Raw genomic sequence first — 27,976 nt, forward strand, 5'->3', positions numbered from 1 at the left:
TGAAATAACTCAGATTCGCTCTTGGAAGAGACAGAGTTAGTTTTTTGAACGCGCAGTGAAATTAAATCTCTGTATTTTACAGTTAACAGTCTGCCGCAGTATTTGACACGCTGTGTCTCACTGTGATAACTGGGGCACAGCAGTTACTGTCAATACAAAAAGCCCCTCAGCACTAATTAACTGAGGCTGGCTCATTGATCGCTTTTACAATCCAACTTTATTTACAGTGAAGTATTATTCATGTCCAGCACTGACAAAATGACAATAATTAATATGGAAATCTGTGACAATTATTCACTCGTTAGTTGGTGATTTCAAGAACATGATCACGTGTTACTCTGAAATATAAAACATTAGGGGTCGTTTCTGAACAGCAAGCGATCTCCACAAGTACCATTCTAGTTTAATGAAAATGTACCGCGATTTTACCTTGTCTCTGGTTTGTGAATATTCAAAATAATGGTGGATTTCTGTCTATTTTGTGCAGGTCCGGTTATTGTACGGAGCTGCTCAGGGAATGTGACACTGTGACATCATGGGCGACTGGGGACAAGGCACCATGGTGACGGTGACTGCAGGTAAGAACCATTCAATTATTTATGAACTGTTTTACTTGAGTCTATGTTTTATTTATTTTTCTATTTTAACTATGCATTCGTTCACTGAATTGCGGGTTTGCTGGATTCTGTATTGAGATTTTGTTGTCATGTTTTATGTGATTCTGCTGGAAAAGGAATTATTCTGCCTCTTGACAAAAGGTTCTGCTGAGGGATTCAGTCCCTGGTTGTTATGATTTGATGTTTATTTGCTGAGGATACTGTGGCCGGGTTACTTTAAATACCTAACGCCTGTTAAACAGTTTGGTATTTCTGCAATGTTTAATCTCGGTGACACCTGGTGGCTGCAGATTTTACCGCCTCCTGCACAAGTGTTAGAAATCTACCCAATATTCACAAAATATGCTGAAGTATCTGTGTCAATTTATTGAACACTTCCCGCTTATTGACAATGCTGATGATATTCTTCCATATTTCTGTTTGTTTTAATTGTTCATTCACTTGCTGAAAGGCGGATTTGGTGGGTTCTAGATATAAATTTTCTTGAAATGCTGTTTGATTCTGTTGAAAGTGTTTGAAGAATTGAGCTGGTTCTCCATGAGACGAGTTTCAGCCCCTCGGTGATGTGATTTGGTGTTTTTCTGCTGAGGAGATTGTGTCTGGGTGATTTTGAATGAGTAAAGTTTGTGAAACGGTTCTGGCGTGTCTATACTCTTTAAACTCGGTGATATTGAGCGTTTCCATGTTTTGTAATTGAATGAAAATAAGACACGTGTTTGAAACTGCTTGGCACACGATTGTGGGTGGACAACGGTCAGGATTTTAGAGTTTTTTAAAAGTGATGATTGCAGATTAAACTAAGCCACAGTTTTAAATGCTCTTTCCGAACATAATTTGTTCCTGCAATCACAGCCTGGCTTTTCTTCAATGTTCCATCTTGGTGGGATTGATGGATGCAGCTTTTATCTCTCCTGTCAACTGTTGAAATGCGTTTGAAATATGGTCCAACTTGAATAAAATATGGTAAAGTTTCACAAATATTTTGGACATACCCCACCTGCTCACAGTGATATTACTGTTGTTCTGTATTTCTATTTAGTTTGATAATTCATACATTTGGTGCCGAACTGATTTGCTGGATTCGATATTCAGATGTTTTTGAAATGTTACGTTTGATTCTGTTGAATGTAGAATTGAGCTGCTTCTCAATGAAACGGGTTCAGTCCTCACGATGAGTTTTGGTGTTTTGCTGCTGAGGAGATGGTGTGTCTGGGTGACTTTGAATAAGTACAATTTGTGAAGCGGTTTTCTGTTTCTACGTTGTTTCTGCATTGTTCAAACTGGGTGACATTGAGCAGTTACACGTTTTCTGGTTAAATGTAAAAAGGTTTGCGCGTTTGAATCTCCTTGAAACACAATTGTGGGGAGTAAACGTGGCCGGTTTCGAAAATAAAGAAAGGAATTAAAGATTTGATTGACATTTTTAAATTTTACCTAATGATTACTGATTAAACTAAACCATGGCGTCATTAAGAACGCAATTCGTTACTGCAGTCTGAAACTATTTAATTAAAACGTTTTCAAATTCGTGAGTAAAATTAATATAACTTAAACAATTATAATGCGGTATTATCACCATATTATCCAAATATGTTTCCATATTAATATCATTAATCATCAATCTCCTTCCACAATTCTGCTGTGCTTTGCACACCATCAGCATGACCGGAAAAGTTTGTAGGCTGGGAATATTTTGTGATTATTTATGAAAGTGTTTTAATAATAACATACTGATTCTACAGCACTGTTCAATTACACAAGATATATTTGAATTAATTTTTATTTCTCTGATTACGTTTGCAGTTACTTAAATAGGAGTTTTATATCGCAGTTTGGCAATTTATGTATCCGGTTATAGTATTATTTATGTGCAGCAGCAAGAATATTAATTATCTCTTCAACGTCATTTGTAGTTGTCTCTAACCTAATCATAAAGAGTTTTCTCAGAGGTGGAAGTCGCTGACAGTGCAGGAATTGTTCTTATGATTTTATCTGAATTGTAGGAATGTCCAGACTGCACAGTGCTGGAGCTTGACAAGTAAAAGCTTGAAATTCAAAGAGATTAATTTAATTACAAAAAGAGAATATTAGCTTTGCAAAAAATAATAACATCCTGTCTCGCAGAGCTGTGCTGTACACAATATAACATTATTGAAATAAAACAAATTATACAATCGAAGAATAGATTATATCTGAGCCTCAAGCTTATTTCTTCTTAACTCGTAAATTGAACAAAAACATTTCTCCATCATTTTCTAGATATTACACATGTCTGAATTATTCCATCCGATAATTTGAAGTTTAATATTTAATTAAATCCAAATATTTATCAAATTTCAGGCAGGAGCAGGTTTTGAATTGCAGAGAACCATGTTTTATTATTTATATTATAGAGTACAAATCAGCTGACAGGTCAACTAATTGACAATTGGCAATAACTTGCAATGCGACTTTAGTACTAACTAATTCAACATAAATTAACTGCTACAATTGAGTAGCATACTGGCGTGTTATATCAAAGCTATTGGAGAATGTTTAATTGCCCTGAAAATAATTTAGAAAACAATACATTTATTTGCTCCGGTTGATGAGGTGGCCCGCCTCCATTGTTTTGTTGATTGTATTTAATTAAGACATTGGATCAAATCGGGTAATCAGTTTCCAATGTGAATGTTTCCTGGTTTGTTTATTTCTTATCAAACACTGGATCTCTGTCACAGACATTAAACTCCCCTCAATCTGTTCTATTTAATGTGTTCATTCTCAGTGAAAATACATTCCGCCCAGTTCAGACAGGAGAAATAGCTGAAAGGCGAAGGGAGTTTGAAATTTATATCAGTTTAATTTCACAGTGGTTATTAATTTCATTTGTCGTAAGTTGACCATTTATCAATTAGAATCAAGCAGTTTGAATGATTCGATCCCCTGTGTTTCAGAGTGAAATTTGACACACTAGGTACACTCTCATCCGCACACTGTTTCTCCCTCACACACTCCCTCTCTCCCAGAAACCCGGACTATTCCTCAAACACACAGACACTCTCTCTCACAGACACTCTCACATACACGATAGCTCTTCAAAAACACACAGTCTCTCTCACACACATACTCGGTCACACACGCATTGCCTCACACACTCATTCTCTTACATACTCTCTGTCTCCAACTTTCTCTCTCTCCAACTCTCCCTCACACACCAACAGACTGTCACTCGCTCTCTCACAGACACAGGCACATTATCCCTCTCTCTCTTTCAGACAATCTCCCTCTCTCACACTCTCACACACACTCTCTCTTACACGTTTTACCAATCTCACTCACATACACAATCATTCACAGACACACACTCTCGCACACATGCACTCTCGCACACATTATCTCTTGCACACACGCTCGTTCACACACATACCCTGTCACACACATCTCTCCAACACAAAAACGCTCTCTCACATACAGGCTCTCTGACACATCCGTTCTCTCACACATACACTCTCTCACACATACACTCTCTCTGACATGCATGGTCTCTTGCAGGCATGCTCTCTCACACACATGCTCTCACACACACGCTCTCTCACACACACACAGCCTCTCGCTCACACATGCTCACTTGTACTCCTGCTCTCTCACACATATATCCTCTCTTGCATACATGCTCTCTCATACACATGCGCTCTGATACTCACACTCTCTCGCACATTCACTCACTTGCTCACTCACACTCATGCTCGTTTACACACATGCTCTCTCACACACATGCTTTCTCACACACTTGCTCTGTTGCACACATGCTCTCACACCCATGTACTCTCCCACACATGCTTTCTCACACACACTCTCTCAATCACATATCTCTCACACTCACGCTCTCTTGCGCACACGCTCCCTGACACACATGCCCTCTCACTCACATGCTCTCTCATACACTTGCTCTCTCACATACACACTCTCTCATACACTCACTCTCGACACTCATGCTCTCACACACACACTCTGACACACACGCTCACACCCACACACTCTCTCTCATTCTCTCTTGCACACACGCACTCTGACACACCTCATGGTCTCTCTCGTACTCATGATTTCTCGCACACATGCTCTCTCACACATGCTGTCTCACAGTCATGCTCTCTCACACACATGTTCTTTTGCACACATGCTGTCTCATGCACACGTTCTCTCACACACATGCTCTCTCACACATATGCTCTCTTGCACACATGCTCTCTCACACATATGGTCTGTTACACACTCACACACATGTGTTCTCACTCACATGATCTCTCGCACACATGCTCTCACATACATGCTGTCTCACTCACATGCTTTGATGCATACATGCTCTCTCACACACATGCTCTCTTGTGAAAGCACTCTTTCACTCACATGCTGTCTCACACACACAATTTTGCACATGCAGTCTCTCTCCTGTGCACACTATTTTGCTCCCTCACACACACAGATATCCTGTCGCTCGCAGAAATACACACAATCGCGCTCTCAAACACAGATATTCTCTCACACACAGATACTCTCTTGCACACACACACTCACACGTGTACTCTCTCTCTCCCACTCTCTTGATCCATCTCTCGCAGAAACAATCACACGCATGCATGCAGACACATGCATACACACAGTCACGGGCTCTCACATACCCAAATTCTCCCTCACACACACACACACACACTCAGACACGCACACACTTTCAGATACACAGGTGAGAGCGACTGAACAAACATCAATAATAATAATCATTATTATTGTCACAAGTAGGCTTACATTAACACTGCAATGAAGTTACTGTGAAAAGCCCCCAGTCACCACACTCTGGCGCCTGTTCGGATACACAGAGGGAGAATTCGGAATATCCAAACCACCGAACAGGTCGATTTTCGGGACTTGTGAGAGGAAACCGGATCACTCGGAGAAAACCCACCCAGACTCCGGGGAGAACGTGCAGACTCCGCACAGGCAATGACCCAAGTGGGAATCGAACCCGGGTCCCTGGTGCTGTGAAGCAACAGGGTTAACCACTGTGCTGCCGTGCCGCCAAATCAAGGCAGCATTGAAACGTGAGACCTCAAGCAGCCCAAACAAAGAATGAATGGATGGGAATCAGGGGAAGAATCTCCGCTGGTTGGAGTCACAAGCAGCACCAAGGTGGATGGATTCCATTGCTGGAGGCCAATCAGCTCAGTTCTAGGACATCACTGCGAGACTTCTTCAGGGCAGTGTCCGAGGTCCAACCATCTTCAGCTTGTTCATCAATGACCTTCTTTCCATCATCAGGTCTGAACAGGGGTTGATGGCAGATGATTGCATCATGCTCAGCACAATTTGCAACTGTGCAGTCACTAAATAAACCTGTAAATAAAGCAACATGGAGGCTCTATGCGGTTCTGGCTGACAAGTGGTAAGTAACAGTCAAGTCACCCAATTGAAGGCAATGCCCACCTCCAGTAAGAACAGATCTAACCACCGCCCCTTGACATTGACTGGCATTACCATCATTGAAAACCACTAACAACCTCCTGGTGATCAACATGGACCAGAAAGTGATCTGGGCGAGTCATAGAAATTTTGAGGCCAGAAGAACAGATCAAAGGTGAAAACCCATCTTCTGACTCCCCAAAGCCTGTCCACTATCTAAACATCCGCTGCTGAAGCTCATCGTGTCTCCGTAGGCAGCATTTTCCAAACCGATGACAGCGGCCATTTGGACAAGGACAATAGACACATGGGAACATCACCAACTGGAAGGTCACCTCCTCACCATTCACCATCATGACTATGTAATATATCTCCGTTCCTGCACTGCCGCTGGTTCAACATCATGTATCGGACTCGGGGAAACACCACATGGACTGCAATGGTTAAAGAAGGAAGCTCAGCATCTTCTCAAAGTCAATGAGGGATGGAAGATAAATGCAGGCCGAGCCTACATCACAAGAATGAATAAACACAACACACTCTCTCTGACACAATATGACAAGACTTTTACGGGCACAAAAATCCCATTTGCAAAATGAAAATCCGTTAAGTCGCAGGAATGTTCATTGTCCCAGTTCTAAATTGTTTTCTCACTCAACGTTTTTCAGCACCACGCACTCACCCACTCTAACTCATCAACCCTAAATCACACATCCTCACTCACTCATCCTCTTTTAGCAAAGTGCATTCACCCACTCTAACACATCAACCCTCACTCACACACGCTCACTCACCCTTTCACACACACACCCTCATTCACACACCCTCACTCACACGCCCTCACTCACACACCCTTGCATATACACCCTCACTCACACACCCTCACTCACACACCCTCACAAACACACCCTCACTCACACCCTCACTCTCACACCCTCACTCACACACCCTCACTCACACACCCTCACTCACACACCCTCACTCACACACCCTCACTCATACAACCTCACTCACACACCCTCACACACCCTCACTCACACACCCTCACTCACACACCCTCACACACACACCCTCACACACACACACCCTCACTCACACACCCTCACTCACACACCCTCACTGACACACCCTCATTCACACACCCTCATTCACACACACTCACTCGCACACCCTCTCACACACCCTCTCTCACACACACCGTCACTCACTCTCATACCCTCACTCTCACACACCCTCACTCACACACCCTCACTCACACACCCTCACTCATACACCCGCAGTCACACACACCCTCATACACCCTCACTAACCCACCCTCTCACACACACATTCACACACACACCGTCTCACACCCTCACTCACACACCCTCTCACACAACCTCACTCACACACCCTCTCACACACAGACTCACACAACCTCACTCGCACGCCCTCACTTACACCCTCATTCACACGCCCTCATTCACACGCCCTCACTCACACAACCTCACTCACACAACCTCACTCACACAACCTCACTCACACAACCTCACTCACACACACACCCTCACACAACCTCACACACACACCCTCACTCACAAACCCTCGCTCACACACCCTCACTCACACACCCTCATACACCCACACTGACATACCCTCACTCACACACCCTCACTCGCACACCCTCTCTCACACACCCTCACTCACACACCCTCACTCACACACCCTCACTCACACACACCGTCACTCACACACCCTCACTCTCATACCCTCACTCACACACCCTCTCACACACCCTCACTTACACATCCTCTCACACACCCTCACTCACACACCCTCACTCACACACCCTCACTCACACACCCTCTCATACACACAAACTCACACACCCTCTCACACACCCTCTCTCACACACCCTCTTACACACCCTCTCACACACACACACACACTCACAGCTCCCACTCTCCCACCCACACACACCCTCACTCACCCACCCACATTCATTCGCCCTTACTCATACACCCTCACTCACACACCCTCACTCACACACCCTCATACACCCACACTCACATACCCTCACTCACATACCCTCACTCACACACCCTCACTCACACACCCTCACTCACACACACTCACTCACACACCCTCTCACACACACCGTCACTCACACACCGTCACTCTCATACCCTCACTCACACAACCCTCACTCTCTCATCCTCACTCACACGCCAAACTTACACCTTCATTCACACGCCCTCACTCACACACCCTCGTGCACACACCCTCACTCACACACCTTCACTCACACACCCTCACTCAAACAACCTCACTCACACACCCTCACACACACACCCTCATTCACACACCCTCACTCACACACAACCTCATTCACACACCCTCACTCACATACCCTCACTCACCCACCCTCACTCACACACCCTCAAACACACGCCCTCAAACAAACGCCCTCACTCACACGCCCTCACTCACACACCCTCACTCACACACCCTCATTCACACACATTCCCTCACACACACACCCTCACTCACACACCCTCATACACCCACACTGACATACACTCACTCACACACCCTCACTCGCACACCCTCTCACACACACCGTCACTCACACACCCTCACTCTCATACCCTCACTCACACACCCTCAATCACACACCCTCACTCACACACCCTCACACACACGCTCTCATAGATCTCACTCACTCAACCACCCACATTCATTCACCCTCACTCAAAGTCTCACTCACACACCCTCACTCACAAACCCTCACTCACACACCCTCTCACACACACAGTCACTCACACACCATCACTCTCATACCCTCACTCACACAACCTCACTCACACGCCCTCACTCACACCCTCATTCACACACCATCACTCACACGTCCTCACTCACACACCCTTACATATACACCCTCACTCAAACCCTCACTCACACACACTCACACACCCTCACAAACACACCCTCACTCACACCCTCACTCACACACTCTCAATCACACACACTCACTCCCACACCCTCACTCACACACCCTCACTCACACACCCTCACTCACACAACCTGACTCACACACCCTCACTCACACACCCTCACTCACACACCCTCACTCACACACCCTCAATCATACACCCTCACTCACACACCCTCACACACACACCCTCACTCACACACCCTCACTCACACACCCTCACTCACACACCCTCACTCACACACCCTCACACACCCTCATTCACACACCCTCATTCACACACACCCTCACACACACACCCTCACACACATACCCTCACACACACCCTCACTCATACACCTGCAGTCACACACGTCCTCATACACCCTCACTAACCCGCACTTTCACACACACATTCACACACACCGTCTCACTCCCCCACTCACACACCCTCGCTCACATACCCTCTCACACAACCTCACTCACACACCCTCTCACACACGCTCTCACACACAGACTCACACAACCTCTCTCAAACGCCCTCACTCACACCCTCACTCATACACCCTCTCACACACACCCTCATACACCCTCACTCACACCCTCACTCACACGCCCTCACTCACACGCCCTCACTCACACGCCCTCACTCACACGCCCTCACTCACACGCCCTCACTCACACGCCCTCACTCACACACCCTCGCTCTCACACCCTCAATCACACACCCTCACTCACACACCCTCACACACACACCCTCACTCATACACCCTCAGTCACACACATCCTCAGTCATACACCCTCACTAACCCACCCTCTCACACACACATTCACACACACACCGTCTCACACTACACTCACACACCCTCTCACACATCCTCACTCTCACACACCCTCACTCACACACCCTCACTCTCACACACCCTCACTCACACACCCTCTCTCACACACCCTCGCACACACACCCTCACTCACACACCCTCACACACACACCCTCACACACACACCCTCACTCACACACCCTCACTCACACACCCTCACTCACACACCCTCACTCACACACCCTCACTCACATACCCTCACTCACACACCCTCACTCACACACCCTCACACACCCTCACACACACACCCTCACTCACACACCCTCACTCACACACCCTCACTCACACACCCTCACTCACACACCCTCACTCACACACATACCCTCACACACACGCCCTCACTCACACGCCCTCACTCACACACCCTCACTCACACACCCTCACTCACACACACAAACTCACACACACAAACTCACTCACACACCCTCAATCAGACACCCTCACTCACACACCTCACTCACTCACACACCTCACTCACACACACAAACTCACTCACACACCCTCACTCACACACCCTCACTCACACACCCTCACTCACACACCCTCACTCACACACCCTCTCACACACACACACTCACAGCTCTCACTCACGCACCCACATTCATTCGCCCTCACTCACTCACCCACATTCATTCGCCCTCACTCATACACCCTCACTCACACACCCTCACTCACACACCTTCACTCACTCACCCTCACTCACACAACCTCACTCACACACCCTCACACACACACCCTCATTCACACACCCTCACTCACACACCCTCACTCACACACCCTCACTCACACACCACTCACTCACTCACCCTCACTCACACACCCACACTCACACACCCTCACTCACACACCTTCACTCACTCACCCTTTCACACACACACCCTCATTCACACACCCTCACTCACACGCCCTCACTCACACACCCTTGCATATACACCCTCACTCACACACCCTCACTCACACACCCTCACAAACACACCCTCACTCTCACACCCTCACTCTCACACCCTCACTCACACACCCTCACTCACACACCCTCACTCACACACCCTCACTCATACAACCTCACTCACACACCCTCACTCACACACCCTCACTCACACACCCTCACGCACCCTCACTCACACACACCGTCACTCACACACCCTCACTCTCATACCCTCACGCACACACCCTCTCACACACCCTCACTTACACATCCTCTCACACACCCTCACTCACACACCCTCACTCACACACCCTCTCATACACACAAACTCACACACCCTCTCACACACCCTCTCTCACACACCCTCTTACACACCCTCTCACACACACACACACTCACAGCTCCCACTCTCCCACCCACACACACCCTCACTCACCCACCCACATTCATTCGCCCTCACTCACACACCCTCACTCACACACCCTCACTCACACACCCTCATACACCCACACACAACATACACTCACTCACATACCCTCACTCACACACCCTCACTCACACACCCTCACTCACACACACTCACTCACACACCCTCTCACACACACCGTCACTCACACACCGTCACTCTCATACCCTCACTCACACAACCCTCACTCTCTCATCCTCACTCACACGCCAAACTTACACCTTCATTCACACGCCCTCACTCACACACCCTCGTGCACACACCCTCACTCACACACCTTCACTCACACACCCTCACTCAAACAACCTCACTCACACACCCTCACACACACACCCTCATTCACACACCCTCACTCACACACAACCTCATTCACACACCCTCACTCACATACCCTCACTCACCCACCCTCACTCACACACCCTCAAACACACGCCCTCAAACACACGCCCTCACTCACACACCCTCACTCACACAACCTCACTCACACACCCTCATTCACACACATTCCCTCACACACACACCCTCACTCACACACCCTCATACACCCACACTGACATACACTCATTCACACACCCTCACTCACACCCTCACTCGCACACCCTCTCACACACACGGTCACTCACACACCCTCACTCTCATACCCTCACTCACACACCCTCACTCACACACCCTCACTCACACACCCTCACACACACACTCTCATAGATCTCACTCACTCAACCACCCACATTCATTCACCCTCACTCAAAGTCTCACTCACACACCCTCACTCACAAACCCTCACTCACACACCCTCTCACACACACAGTCACTCACACACCATCACTCTCATACCCTCACTCACACAACCTCACTCACACGCCCTCACTTACACCCTCATTCACACACCATCACTCACACGCCCTCACTCACACACCCTTACATATACACCCTCACACAAACCCTCACTCACACACACTCACACACCCTCACAAACACACCCTCACTCACACCCTCACTCACACACTCTCAATCACACACCCTCACTCCCACACCCTCACTCACACACCCTCACTCACACACCCTCACTCACACAACGTGACTCACACACCCTCACTCACACACCCTCACTCACACACCCTCACTCACACACCCTCACTCTCACACCCTCACTCTCACACCCTCACTCACACACCCTCACTCACACACCCTCACTCACACACCCTCACTCATACAACCTCACTCACACACCCTCACTCACACACCCTCACTCACACACCCTCACACACCCTCACTCACACACACCGTCACTCACACACCCTCACTCTCATACCCTCACGCACACACCCTCTCACACACCCTCACTTACACATCCTCTCACACACCCTCACTCACACACCCTCACTCACACACCCTCACTCACACACCCTCTCATACACACAAACTCACACACCCTCTCACACACACTCTCTCACACACCCTCTTACACACCCTCTCACACACACACACACTCACAGCTCCCACTCTCCCACCCACACACACCCTCACTCACCCACCCACATTCATTCGCCCTCACTCATACACCCTCACTCACACACCCTCACTCACACACCCTCATACACCCACACTCACATACACTCACTCACATACCCTCACTCACACACCCTCACTCACACACCCTCACTCACACACACTCACTCACACACCCTCTCACACACACCGTCACTCACACACCGTCACTCTCATACCCTCACTCACACAACCCTCACTCTCTCATCCTCACTCACACGCCAAACTTACACCTTCATTCACACACCCTCACTCACACACCCTCGTGCACACACCCTCACTCACACACCTTCACTCACACACCCTCACTCAAACAACCTCACTCACACACCCTCACACACACACCCTCATTCACACACCCTCACTCACACACAACCTCATTCACACACCCTCACTCACATACCCTCACTCACCCAACCTCACTCACACACCCTCAAACACACGCCCTCAAACACACGCCCTCACTCACACACCCTCACTCACACAACCTCACTCACACACCCTCATTCGCACACATTCCCTCACACACACACCCTCACTCACACACCCTCATACACCCACACTGACATACACTCACTCACACACCCTCACTCACACCCTCACTCGCACACCCTCTCACACACACCGTCACTCACACACCCTCACTCTCATACCCTCACTCACACACCCTCACTCACACACCCTCACTCACACACCCTCACACACACACTCTCATAGATCTCACTCACTCAACCACCCACATTCATTCACCCTCACTCAAAGTCTCACTCACACACCCTCACTCACACACTCTCTCACACACACAGTCACTCACACACCATCACTCTCATACCCTCACTCACACAACCTCACTCACACGCCCTCACTTACACCCTCATTCACACACCATCACTCACACGCCCTCACTCACACACCCTTACATATACACCCTCACTCAAACCCTCACTCACACACACTCACACACCCTCACAAACACACCCTCACTCACACCCTCACTCACACACTCTCAATCACACACCCTCACTCCCACACCCTCACTCACACACCCTCACTCACACACCCTCACTCACACACCCTCACTCACACACCCTCACTCACACACCCTCACTCACACACCCTCACTCACACACCCTCAATCATACACCCTCACTCACACACCCTCACACACACACCCTCACTCACACACCCTCACTCACACACCCTCACTCACACAGCCTCACACACCCTCATTCACACACCCTCATTCACACACACCCTCACACACACACCCTCACACACACACCCTCACACACACCCTCACTCATACACCTGCAGTCACACACGTCCTCATAAACCCTCACTAACCCGCACTTTCACACACACATTCACACACACCGTCTCACTCCCCCACTCACACACCCTCGCTCACATACCCTCTCACACAACCTCACTCACACACCCTCTCACACGCGCTCTCACACACAGACTCACACAACCTCTCTCACACGCCCTCACTCACACCCTCACTCATACACCCTCTCACACACACCCTCATACACCCTCACTCACACGCCCTCACTCACACGCCCTCACTCACACGCCCTCACTCACACGCCCTCACTCACACGCCCTCACTCACACACCCTCACTCACACACCCTCACTCTCACACCCTCACTCACACACCCTCACTCACACACCCTCACACACGCACCCTCACTCATACACCCTCAGTCACACACACCCTCAGTCATACACCCTCACTAACCCACCCTCTCACACACACATTCACACACACACCGTCTCACACTACACTCACACACCCTCTCACACAACCTCACTCTCACACACCCTCACTCACACACCCTCACTCTCACACACCCTCACTCACACACCCTCTCTCACACACCCTCGCACACACACCCTCACTCACACACCCTCACACACACACCCTCACACACACACCCTCACTCACACACCCTCACTCACACACCCTCACTCACACACCCTCACTCACACACCCTCACTCACATACCCTCACTCACACACCCTCACTCACACACCCTCACACACCCTCACTCACACACCCTCACTCACACACCCTCACTCACACACCCTCACTCACACACCCTCACTCACACACCCTCACTCACACACCCTCACTCACGCACACAAACTCACACACACTTACTCACTCTCACACCCTCACTCACACACCCTCACTCACACACCCTCACTCACACACCTCACTCACACACACAAACTCACTCACACACCCTCACTCACACACCCTCACTCACACACCCTCACTCACACACCCTCACTCACACACCCTCACTCACACACCCTCACTCACACACCCTCACTCACACACACACTCACAGCTCTCACTCACGCACCCACATTCATTCGCCCTCACTCATACACCCTCACTCACACACCCTCACTCACACACCTTCACTCACTCACCCTCACTCACACAACCTCACTCACACACCCTCACACACACACCCTCATTCACACACCCTCACTCACACACCCTCACTCACACACCCTCACTCACTCACCCTCACTCACACACCCTCACTCACACACCCTCACACACACACCCTCACACACACACCCTCACTCACACACCCTCACTCACACACCCTCATACACCCACACTCACATGCCCTCACTCACACCCTCACACACAAACCCTCATTCACACACCCTCACTCACACACCCTCACTCACTCACACACCCTCACTCACTCACACACCCTCACTCACTCACTCACACAACCTCACTCACTCACACAACCTCACTCACACACAACCTCACTCACACACCCTCACTCACATACACTCACTCACCGACCCTCACTCACACACCCTCAAACACACACCCTCAAACACACACCCTCACTCACACACCCTCACTCACACACCCTCACTCACACACCCTCACTCACACACCCTCACTCACATACCCTCACTCACACACCCTCATTCACACACCCTCACTCACACACCCTCACTCACACACCCACACTCACACACCTTCACTCACACACCCTCATCACTCACCCTCATCACACACCCTCACTCACACACCCTCACACACCCTGACTCACACACCCTCACTCACACACCCTCAAACACACACCCTCACTCACACACCCTCACACACCCTGACTCACACACCCTCACTCACACACCCTCACTCACACACCCTCACTCACACACCCTCACTCACACACACCGTCACTCACACACACAAACTCACACACATAAACTCACACACCCTCATCACACACCCTCACTCACACACCCTCACACACCCTGACTCACACACCCTCACTCACATATCCTCACTCACACACCCTCACTCACACACCCTCACACACACACCCTCACTCACATACCCTCACTCACACACCCTCACACACACACCCTCACACACACACCCTCGCTCACACACCCTCACTCACACACCCTCACTCACACACCCTCACTCACACACCTTCACTCACACACCCTCATTCACACACCCTTACACACACACCCTCATTCACACACCCTCACACACACACCCTCACTCACACACCCTCACTCACATACCCTCACTCACACACCCTCACTCACACACCCACACACCCTCACACACACCCTCACACACACACCCTCACTCACACACCCTCACACACACACCCTCACTCACACACCCTCACTCACACATCCTCACTCACACACCCTCACTCACACACCCTCACTCACCCACCCTCACTCACACACCCTCAAACACACACCCTCACTCACACACCCTCACACACCCTGACTCACACACCCTCACTCACACACCCTCAAACACACACCCTCACTCACACACCCTCACTCACACAACCTCACTCACACACACCCTCACTCACACACCCTCACACTCACACCCTCACACACACACCCTCACTCACACACCCTCACTCACACACCCTCACTCTCACACTCTCACTCTCACACCCTCACTCACACACTCACACTCACACACCCTCACTCACACACTCTCACTCACACACTCTCACTCACACACCCTCACTCACACACCCTCACTCACACACCCTCACTCTCACACCCTCACTCACACACTCACACTCACACACCCTCACTCACACACCCTCACTCTCACACCCTCACTCACACACTCACACTCACACACCCTCACTCACACACCCTCACACACACACCCTCACACAGACACCCTCACTCACACACCCTCACTCACACACCCTCACTCACACACCCTCACTCACACACCCTCACACACTCACCCTCACTCACACCCTCACTCACCCACCCTCACTCACACACCCTCACTCACCCACCCTCACACACACACCCTCACTCACACACCCTCACTCACACACCCTCACTCACACTCCCTCACTCACACACCCTCACTCACACACCCTCACACACACACCCTCACTCACACACCCTCACTTACACACCCTCACTCACACACTCTCACACTCACTCACTCACACACCCTCACTCACACACCCTCACACACACACTCACACACACCCTCACTCACACACCCTCACTCACACACCCTCACTCACACACCCTCACTCACACACCCTCACTCACACACCCTCACTCACACACTCTCACACTCACTCACTCTCACACTCACTCACTCACACACTCACTCACTAACACACTCACTCACACACACTCACTCACTCACACACCCTCACTCACACACCTTCACTCACACACCCTCACTCACACACCCTCATTCACACACCCTTACACACACACCCTCATTCACACACCCTCACACACACACCCTCACTCACACACCCTCACTCACATACCCTCACTCACACACCCTCACTCACACACCCACACACCCTCACACACACCCTCACACACACACCCTCACTCACACACCCTCACACACACACCCTCACTCACACACCCTCACTCACATACCCTCACTCACACACCCTCACTCACACACCCTCACTCACACACCCACACTCACACACCCTCACACACACCCTCACTCACACACCCTCACACACACACCCTCACTCACACACCCTCACTCACATACCCACACTCACACACCCTCACTCACACACCCTCACTCACACACCCACACTCACACACCCTCACACACACCCTCACTCACACACCCTCACTCACATACCCTCATTCACACACCCTCATTCACACACCCTCACACACACACCCTCATTCACACGCCCTCACACACACACCCTCATTCACACACACACCCTCATTCACACACCCTCACTGGACTGTAACGTACACAGATCAGTTAACTGGATTTTGATGTACACAGCTCAGTTAGCTGGATTGTGACGTACACAGCTCAGATAGCTGCATTGTGATGTACACAGCTCAGTTAGCTGGATTGTGACGTACACAGCTCAGTTAGCTGGATTGTGACATCGACAGCTCAGATAGCTGGATTGTGACGTAGACAGCTCAGTTAGCTGGATTGTGACGTACACAGCTCAGTTAGCTGGATTGTGACGTACACAGCTCAGTGAGCTGGATTGTGACGTACACAGCTCAGTGAGCTGGATTGTGACGTCCACAGCTCAGTTAGCTGGATTGTGACGTACTCAGCTCAGTTAGCTGAATTGTGAGGTACACAGCTCAGTTAGCTGGATTGTGACGTACACAGCTCAGTTAGCTGGACTGTGACGTACACAGCTCAGTGAGCTGGATTGTGACGTCCACAGCTCAGTTAGCTGGATTGTGACGTACACAGCTCAGTGAGCTGGATTGTGACGTACACAGCTCAGTTAGCTGGATTGTGACGTACACAGCTCAGTTAGCTGGATTGTGACGTACTCAGCTCAGTTAGCTGGATTGTGACGGACACAGCTCAGTAAGCTGGGCGGCTGGTTCGTGATGGAAAGCGACCCCAACAGCGCGAGTTCAATTGCTGTATCGGCTGAGGTTCTCATGAAGACCACCATTCTCAAACTTGCCCCTCATCTGAGATGTGCTGACCCTCAGGTCAAATCACCACAAGTCAGCTCTGAAAAGGAGAGCAGTCTCTGTGATTATGGCGCCATTTACATTTTATTTTACATGATGGCTGAAATAATGGGGAAAACCCTCTGCTCCTCTCATTCAATTCAATGAAAGTTACATCATTCAGGTGGCATCAAAATGCTATTTTTTGTCATGTGATAGAGATGGAGAGAGAGATGTGAGTTTCTATTGAGGGGCCATAGAGATGGTGATCCCCAAATGATAGACGCTGAAATGTGGATGTAACGTTTAATGAGAAAATATTCGGATAAACGCATGGTCACATTTTGAAGTGCTTGTTAACTTATAAATCACAAATAACAGAGTCTAACTTGTTGAATGGACCATTCTCCCCCAGCGACACCGTCTCCGCCCACTCTCTACAGCCTGGTCTCCTGTCAGCAACACAACAGTGACGGCTCCGTGACCTTCGGCTGTTTGGCGATGGACTACTCCCCAGAAATCACCAGCCTTACCTGGAAGAAAGATGGGCAGCTGATCACCACTGGAGTTAAGAAATACCCGTCAGTGAGAAACAAGAAGGGAACCTACACCCTGAGCAGTCAGTTAACCATCACCGAGTCAGAGGGGGGATGCAGCGAAATCAGCTGTGAGGTTCGACACAGCGGCTCAGACAAGAGCATTGGAATGAAATGTAAGTGTTGTGGAATCTGTGAGAAACAGACGCTTTGATTACTTTATTTACATCTTTGGTCATAACACATTTATGGTTCTCTGCATAGTTCTGATTCCTGCGAGAAATAGTGACCACAGAGAAACTGTTAAAATACAATTAGTAATTTTATTGATTACATCTTCTTCAAGAAATGTCTAACTTGTGTTTCTTGAAGGTGGAGTCAACACTCCAAATGTTCTCCTCACCGTGAGTTCCAATGAAGAAATCTCAAGACAGAAATTTGCAACCATGGTCTGTTCAATCAACGATTTCCATCCAAAGTCAATGACGGTGAAGTGGCTGAAGAATGGACAAGCCATGGGTTCAGGATTTGTCACCTCGCCCCCCTGTGAAGTGAACGGGAACTTCTCGGCGAGCAGTCGGCTGACAGTCTCCGCTGGGGAATGGTTCAGCAAAGCGGTCTATACCTGCCAGGTCACTCATCAAGAGGTCACACAAAGTCAAAATATCACTGCGTCTGGTAAGAGACACAAACAGAGGAAACAATAAATCATCCTGCACTCTGATGTTAATCCAAATCAGGAATTTACTGAAGTTAGTGTAAAGCACAGAACAACTTCTAATTTACTGCCATGTGGTGTGTGTTTCATTCTGATGTAAGAGCTGCATGAGGGTTGCTAATCATTCACGATTTTATGAATATAGAAATAAATGTATCCCTATAATTTGAAGTAATTTAGTGAGTGAGGTGGATGAATGAATTGAAAATCGCTTATTGTCACAAGTAGGCTTCAAATGAAGTTACTGTGAAAAGCCCCTAGTCGCCACATTCCGGCGCCTGTTCGGGGAGGCTGGTATGGGAATTGGACCCGCGCTGGTGGCCTGCCTTGGTCTGCTTTAAAAGCCAGTGATTTAGCCCTGTGCTAAACCAGCCCCTGGTGGACTTGATACCAGCTTTATCCTGAGACGGCTGATTATATTTGAGAGTCAGTGGGTGTCTCAAACACTTAACTGATAACAGCTCCGGGGGAAAGTGTTGGAAAGTTCATCCAACCTATTTATGGATCAGCCTCCAGTACTTCGTTCCTGAGATAAGGAATGGAATATTTGTATTGGGAATGCTGAACTGCTGATTCGTTAGAATGATATCGGGGCTGACTGTATTTCACAATGAGAATAGTTTTCACAAACCAAACTGATTTTCCATTGCGTATAGAAGATTAAAGGCGGTCTTTAGAGGTTGATGTTTCGAAGCTGATTCATTCCCATTTAGAGTTCAGGCTGAATCCTGTTGTCCTGATTCTGAAGATCAAACTTGGGTTGATTTCCACGTTTTTCATTCGCAGATCCTTCCCTTTGCACTGATGCCTCAGTAACAATACTGCCACCACCAATAGAACAGGTCTTACTGGAGGCGACTGTAACCTTAACCTGCGTCATTTCGAATGCTCCTTATGGAGTCAACGTGTCCTGGAGTGAAGCGAAGAAGCCGCTGAAATCAGAGATTACCGACCAGCCTGGGGCAGATACTGAGAGTGTGGTCAGCAAATTAAACATCTCCACACAAGCCTGGCTGAGTGGGGCTGTGTTTGACTGTGTGGCGAGCCACCAGGACCTGCCAACTCCTTTAAGAATTTCAATCCACAAAAAAATAGGTGAGCGGTGAGACTGAAGCAATAAGTGAGTCATTGTGTCTATTTCTCGTGTCAGTGCAGCGGTCAGTATTTAGCATTCAGGGTATTTGTGGTCCATTCTGATTGGTAATTCCACTAACTAAATACTCTGGGCGTTTAGAGTTTAAGGGGGAAATTGATATGCAGATGAATTAACAATGAAACCCAACAGTGATATTGGGTTTAGATGGAGCGAGACCATAGACCACAAGACTGAGGAACAGACGTTGGCCATTGGGCCCATCAACACCGGTCCAGCCTGCAGTGAGGTCATGACTGATCTGATGTGATAATCTTAAACTCGTCTTTCCCGACTTATCCCCATATCTCTTGACGCATTCACAGATTTAAAGTATGTCTCCCTCAACCTTGAACATACTGAACAACCCAGAATCTACAGCCCCCCGGGTTAAATAATTCCACAGCTTCCCTACTCTCTGAGAGAGGAAATTCCACCTCATCTCTGTCTGAAATGGGCGAACCCTCACTTTGTGATCATGCACGCTGGTCCTAGACGCTCCCACACGGGAAAACAACCCCTCAGCATCTATCCTAAGGAGCTCCCTGAGAATCTTTCATGTCTCAATTAGGTGGCCTTCATTCCTCTAAACTCCAATAAGTACAGCCCAGCCTACTTAACCTCAGCTCATAAGAAAATCCCTCCATACTCGGGATCAACCTCGTGAACCTTCTCTGGACTGCCTTCAAAACCAATCTGTCTTCCTTAGATAAGGGCGCCGAGACTGTTCAAAGTATACCAGGTGCAGTCTAACCAATGCCTTGTATAGTTTTAGCCAGACTTCCCCATGTTTATATTCTATTCCCTTTGAAATGAATGTCAACATTCAATTTGTCTCCATATTACCGGCAGAACTTGCTTTGTGTGGTTTTTGCACGAGGACCCCCAATTCCCCCGTTACTTCAGCTTTCTCCAGTCTTTCTCCATCTGAATAATATTCAGTTATGTACTTCCTCCTACCAAAGTGTCTAACCTCACATTCTCGGTCCCTCTGTGTATTTTCTGTAATCCTCACCACTTGCCTTTCTACCTATTTTTTGTCATCTGCAAACGTGGGAATAGAACATTCATTTATTAAACACAGTTTTGAAATTCATGTATATTACATCTACTGGCCCCCCTCTCTCTCGCCTTCTCGTTATCACCTCAAATAAGGGCAATAAATTTGTCAGGCATGATTTACCCTTGACGAGGCCGCGCTGACTCTGTTGATTATATTGAGTATTTCTAAATGCTCAGCGATTGGATCCGTTATAATGGACTCGAACCGTTTCCCACTGACAGATGGTAAGGTCACTGGCCTATCGTTACCTGTTTTTGTCTCCCTTCCCTTTTGAATAAGGGTGTTACATTGGCAGTTTCCCAATCCTCTTGGGGTAAGGTGGGAGGAGCCTGGTGTGGAGTTTATACACCAGCACAGAACAGCTGGGCCGAATGGTCCGTTCCCCTGCTATCCACATTCTGAAACTTTCGAATCCAATATGTAAATTCTCAGGGAAAAGGCTTGTGTCCACCTCTGCTCCGAGCTCGGAAACCGGACAGATCCCAAAGTGGAAAATGGAAACCTTTAAAATCCAACACAAAACACATTTCTCTCACATCTAACCCGCGGTTCCATTGTCTCCAGAATTCCCCATTTTATTTACATTTATTGTACATTTTCTGCAGATCCCAACCCGCGGGAACCGTCCGTCTCTGTCCTCCTGCCCTCGGCTGAAGACGTCTCCGCTCAGAGATTCGTCTCCCTCAGCTGCTTAGTGAGAGGTTTCTCCCCCCGAGAGATCTTCGTCAAGTGGACCGTCAATGACAAGCCGGTGAATGCCGGGAACTACAAGAACACCGAGGTGATGGCGGAGAACGGCAATAGCTCCTTCTTCATGTACAGCCTGTTATCCATTGCAGCGGAGGAGTGGGCCAGCGGCGCTTCTTACTCCTGTGTGGTGGGACATGAAGCCATCCCCTTGAAGATCATCAACAGAACGGTTGATAAATCCAGCGGTAAACCCAGTTTTGTGAACATTTCCCTCGCTCTGATGGACACCGTTAATTCATGTCAATGAGAATCTATCAATTGCATTTCGAACTAAATAAAAAAATTAAAAAGGTTTTTTTCCTCCAATTGTGATTTAAATGTACAGCCGCTTAATTAATGGAGCTTCCACTTTGCTGATATTAGATCTGTTCAATGAGACCCGGATTTCTACAGGTCTCAGCCCCAGGTCTCATACAACCAGAGCTCCCAGCTCAGATACACCCTGGGTTGGAGACAGAGTAAAATTCATTCATTGCAGGATTCACAAAATATATTCATTGACTTTCTTCTCGCTGAGGAGAAATCGGACACTTTCCCATTTCAGACAGACAAACACATCACATTTAGATCTCGGTGTTCCTGCTTCTCCCATTGCCCATCCCTTTAAAATTGATGTCAGCTTAAAATTGCTGCATCACACCCACTGGGAACTAAATTGAGAATCAAACAGAAACAAGGACCAACAATCACCCATCAAGGAGAGGGGAAAGGGAAATGTTTAATCCATTATATCTCCACCTCTCCTACAAAATCAGTAGGAGCCCCTAGGTAATCCACTGTCCCCCCACCTCCCCCACAGAGACAGGAGGAGGGGCATTAGTTAATGCACTCTCCTGCCACTTCCTCAAAAGAGAGAGGAAGGGGCATAAATTAATCCACTGCAACCACACTTCCCAAAACAAAGACGGGGGGGGGGTTATAGTTAATCCACTGCATCCCCACTTCTCCAACAGAGAGTGGGGAATGGACGTTAGCTAATGCCCTGCACCCCAACTCCCTAACAAAGAGGAAGGGACTTAGTGAACCCACTATACCCCTCACTTCCACACCAAAGCATGGGGGGCAGTAGTTAATCCAGTGTATCACCACGCCCCAACAAATAGTGGGGGAGGAGCATTAATTAACCCTGTACCCCCACTTTCCCACCAAGGAGCTGGGGCATTAGTTGATTCACTGTACAGCCGCTTCCAACAAAGAAAGGGGGAGGGCCTAAATAAATGCACTGTCCGCCCACTTCCCCAACAGAGAGGGATGGGCAATATAAACCCATTTTACCTCCACTTTCCCGACCAAAAGAGGAGGAAGGTGATGAGTGAACTCACTGTATCTCCACCTCCTCAGCAGGGGGAACCCAAAGAGAATTTGTTCAGCTGGCCAGAGAGGGAGAGACTATTAAATCACTATCCACCTACTCCCCAAGCAGGGAATTTGGGAGTGGATGTGTCTCTACACTAAGGACTCAGTTACTGACATTACAAGACGGCTTGTAGCTTACTGGTTGAAGATTTTAAAAACCCATCATGCTAAAGATGTTCTTAAACTATCTATTCACGCAACATATTTTTTTTAGCACCCTTGTTCCTCTTATCCATATGCAACAACTGATTTCCCAAAATCCAAATCCAGATGGTGATTGAATTCTCCCTGGGTTTTCAGTGTTCTCTCCTGAGGCACCTCCTTGTATTTTTGCATTCGGTCAATGATGTCAGCTTGCAACTCACACAAAACACATTTATAAGCAGAAAGTTCAACATATTCTACATCGGTACCAATAATACCCACAACTGGCAAAGCTACAGGCAGCTGATACAAATACACAGACAGATAAAGACACAAACACTAAACATACAGGCACACGTACACCCACCCACAACCATATACATGAGCACACATAGACACAAACACATACATAGATGTACACATAGGAACACATGCATACATATACACATAAACAAACAAAAATTTACAAACATGCACATAAACACAAAAAAGCACACGTTTATGTACACAGAGACACTCGTGTACACACACACACAAATTCACACACACAAGCCGGCATGCACAAACATGCACATACATCCACATGTCCACACAGATACACAAATATGCAAACACAAACATATAAAACCAGACAAGCAGACTGACACAAGAATATGAAACACAACTGTAAGCAACTATATATACATAATAGTAAAAATAATGTTTATTGTCACAAGTAGGCTTATGTTAACACTGCAAGAAGTTACTGTGGAAAAAACCCTAGTCGCCACACTCTTGGCGCCTGTTCGGGTACACAGAGGGAGAATTCAGAATGTCCAAATTACCTCACAAGCACATCTTTCGGGACCTGTGGGAAGAAACCGGAGCACCCGGACGAAACCCACACGGACACAGGGAGAACATGCAGACTCCGCACAGACAGTAACCCAAGCCAGGAATCGAACCTGGGACTCTGGCGCTGTGTAGCAACAGTGCTAACCACTGTGCTACCGTGCCGCCCACAATCGCACAATTTCACAATGACAGAAATATTTCCATTAAAACAGAGACAATAATCCACATTAACACACTAATGGGCACACGTAGTCACATATTAACAGATTCGTACACACGCTCATACAAACACACATGAATACACATGGAGGTGTCAATACACAGCAATAGATAGTTATAAACAAACATCAACGCACAAATAGCACTGCTGCCTCACAGCGCCACAAACCCGGGTTCAATTCCAGCCTCGGGTGATTGTCCGTGTTGAGTTTCCACACTCTCCCGTGTCCGTGTTTGCTCCGCGTGCTCCAGTTTCCTCCCACAGTCCAAAGATGTGCAGGTTAGGGGGATTAGCCATGCTCTATCACCCCTTCGCGCCCAAAACGTTAGGTGGTGTTACGAGGTTCTGGGGATAGGGCAGGGCGTGCACCGTGCACCTCGGTAGGGTGTTCTTTCGAAGGGTCGGTGCAGACTCAATAGGCCGAATGGCCTCGTTCTCCACTGTAGGGATTATATGATGATGATTCTGTGATGAAATACACGCATTGACACACACAGACACACACACGCATTTATCCAGGCACAAACATTAAGACACTGGCATGCATGTTGAACGCAAAAAGACACATTAACACATATATTGCTAGACAGGAAAGTATAAACACATATTAACACAGGCAATAATATATAAACATAGATTTCAACACATATACATACAATATATCACACATATATACACATTGAAAGAAGACAAACAAAGTTCCGGTTTGGGCCACTGTCTGTGCGGAGTCTGCACATCCTCCCCGTGTGTGCGTGGGTTTCCTCCGGGTGCTCCGGTTTCCTCCCACAGTCCAAAGATGTGCAGGTTAGGTGGATTGGCCATGATAAATTGCCCTTAGTGTCCAAAATTGCCCTTAGTGTTGGGTGGGGTTACTGGGTTATGGGGATAGGGTGGAGGTGTTGACCTTGGGTAGGGTGCTCTTTCCATGAGCCAGTGCAGACTCGATGGGCCGAATGGCCTCCTTCTGCACTGTAAATTCTATGAAAAAAAAAATCACACACAAGCGCTGACACACAAATACACAGACCAATACTCATTGACACGATGAACACACAGTGAACCTACACAGACATCTGGACAAACAGAGGAGTAAATCAAAACACGGAACTTCGCATCGACACAGACACAAAAGCTAAGGAACAAACACAAACGTCAGGCAATGGCGGCACGGTGGCATAGTGGTTAGCGCTGCTGCCTCACGCCACCATGGACCTGGGGTTCATCCCGATCCTGGGTCTCTGTCCCGGTGGAGTTTTCACATTCTCCCCATGACCTGTGGGTCTCACCCCGACAACCCAAAGATGTGCAGGGTAGGTGGATTGGCCATGCTAAATTGCCCCTTAATTAGAAAAAAAAGTTAAAGACATCAATTTCTGAGAGTCATGAACGCAACAGTAGATATGCAATGACAAATATATTAAAGAATAAATTAGCAGCGGGAGAAAATGAAACGAGAATATAAAAATAAATCGTGGATTAATAAACAATCTAATTATATTTATTTGGCTCTATCCTCATAGATACCACAGACCACACCTGGACTGAAGACGATGAGGATGATAACGGGAACATCTGGACAACCGCTTCCACATTCATCACCCTGTTCTTCCTGAGCATTTCCTACAGCGCTGCAGTCACTCTGGTGAAGGTGAGAAGATTCAATCCACTCACACTTCAAACTGACAGAAGCCGTTTCAAAAATCTCTAAATGTTTGATTGATTGAAAACTCTAACATCAATGTCCCCGATCATAAACATCTGCTTCATCATTTTCTCTCTCTTTTACAGATCAAGTGATCGGTTGACGTTCGGACGCTGTAGATTTTCCTCAGCTGTTTATTATGATCTGTGTGTGACACAAATGCAATATCTCCTCTTGGTGACTCGAACAGTAAAATCTTCTCAGTTTATTATTCTGCATCTGTAACTGAGACAATCTTGGACAGTATTTCTGTTTCCCAGTTTGAAATGTCCGAGATAATTTTGGCTGTAATGTAATTGTAGCTAATAATTTCCCTCAATATCTAAGTAAAGTAATTTATCTCGTTCCTTACTCATAACTTTGGCCTTCCCTTTATATTGAGCTCCTGTTCTCTCTTTCTGGTGTCTGTTACAGTTGTACATACATTTGGCAGCTCAGAGGGCATGTGTTCTATTCTCACTGTGACCCTCAATCGTTATGTTTCCTTTCGTCAACTTCAAAATAAACTTTTGTGGAATATTTTCTCTGAAATTTTAATAAATATTGAATGAAAAATGAAGAAAATAAGACTTGTCTGAACTCCTTTCTCTCAGGCCCATCGGCACCGCTCCATTTCCCCGATTACACAGTTTTCTCCCTTTTCCCAGACAGATATTTCTCACCAGTCCTGTCTGGGATGTGTCTGAACTCAAGGCCCCTCAGTGAAAGAGCCACTGC

The 27,976-nt window shown here is 47.9% G+C and overlaps 1 gene segment (V, D, J or C); it reads left to right on the forward strand.

Annotated features, from left to right (window-relative positions):
* The first annotated feature begins 513 nt into the window (after positions 1 to 513).
* On the forward strand, positions 514 to 23,309 carry LOC140418443 (Ig heavy chain C region-like). The segment is given in 5 exon segments: positions 514 to 578; positions 19,220 to 19,516; positions 19,713 to 20,018; positions 20,845 to 21,153; positions 22,859 to 23,309. Coding segments are annotated over 5 exon segments (1,347 nt in total).
* Positions 23,310 to 27,976: the final 4,667 nt, after the last annotated feature.

Source organism: Scyliorhinus torazame, chromosome 5 (assembly GCF_047496885.1).
Source record: "Scyliorhinus torazame isolate Kashiwa2021f chromosome 5, sScyTor2.1, whole genome shotgun sequence".
NCBI lineage: Eukaryota > Metazoa > Chordata > Chondrichthyes > Carcharhiniformes > Scyliorhinidae > Scyliorhinus > Scyliorhinus torazame.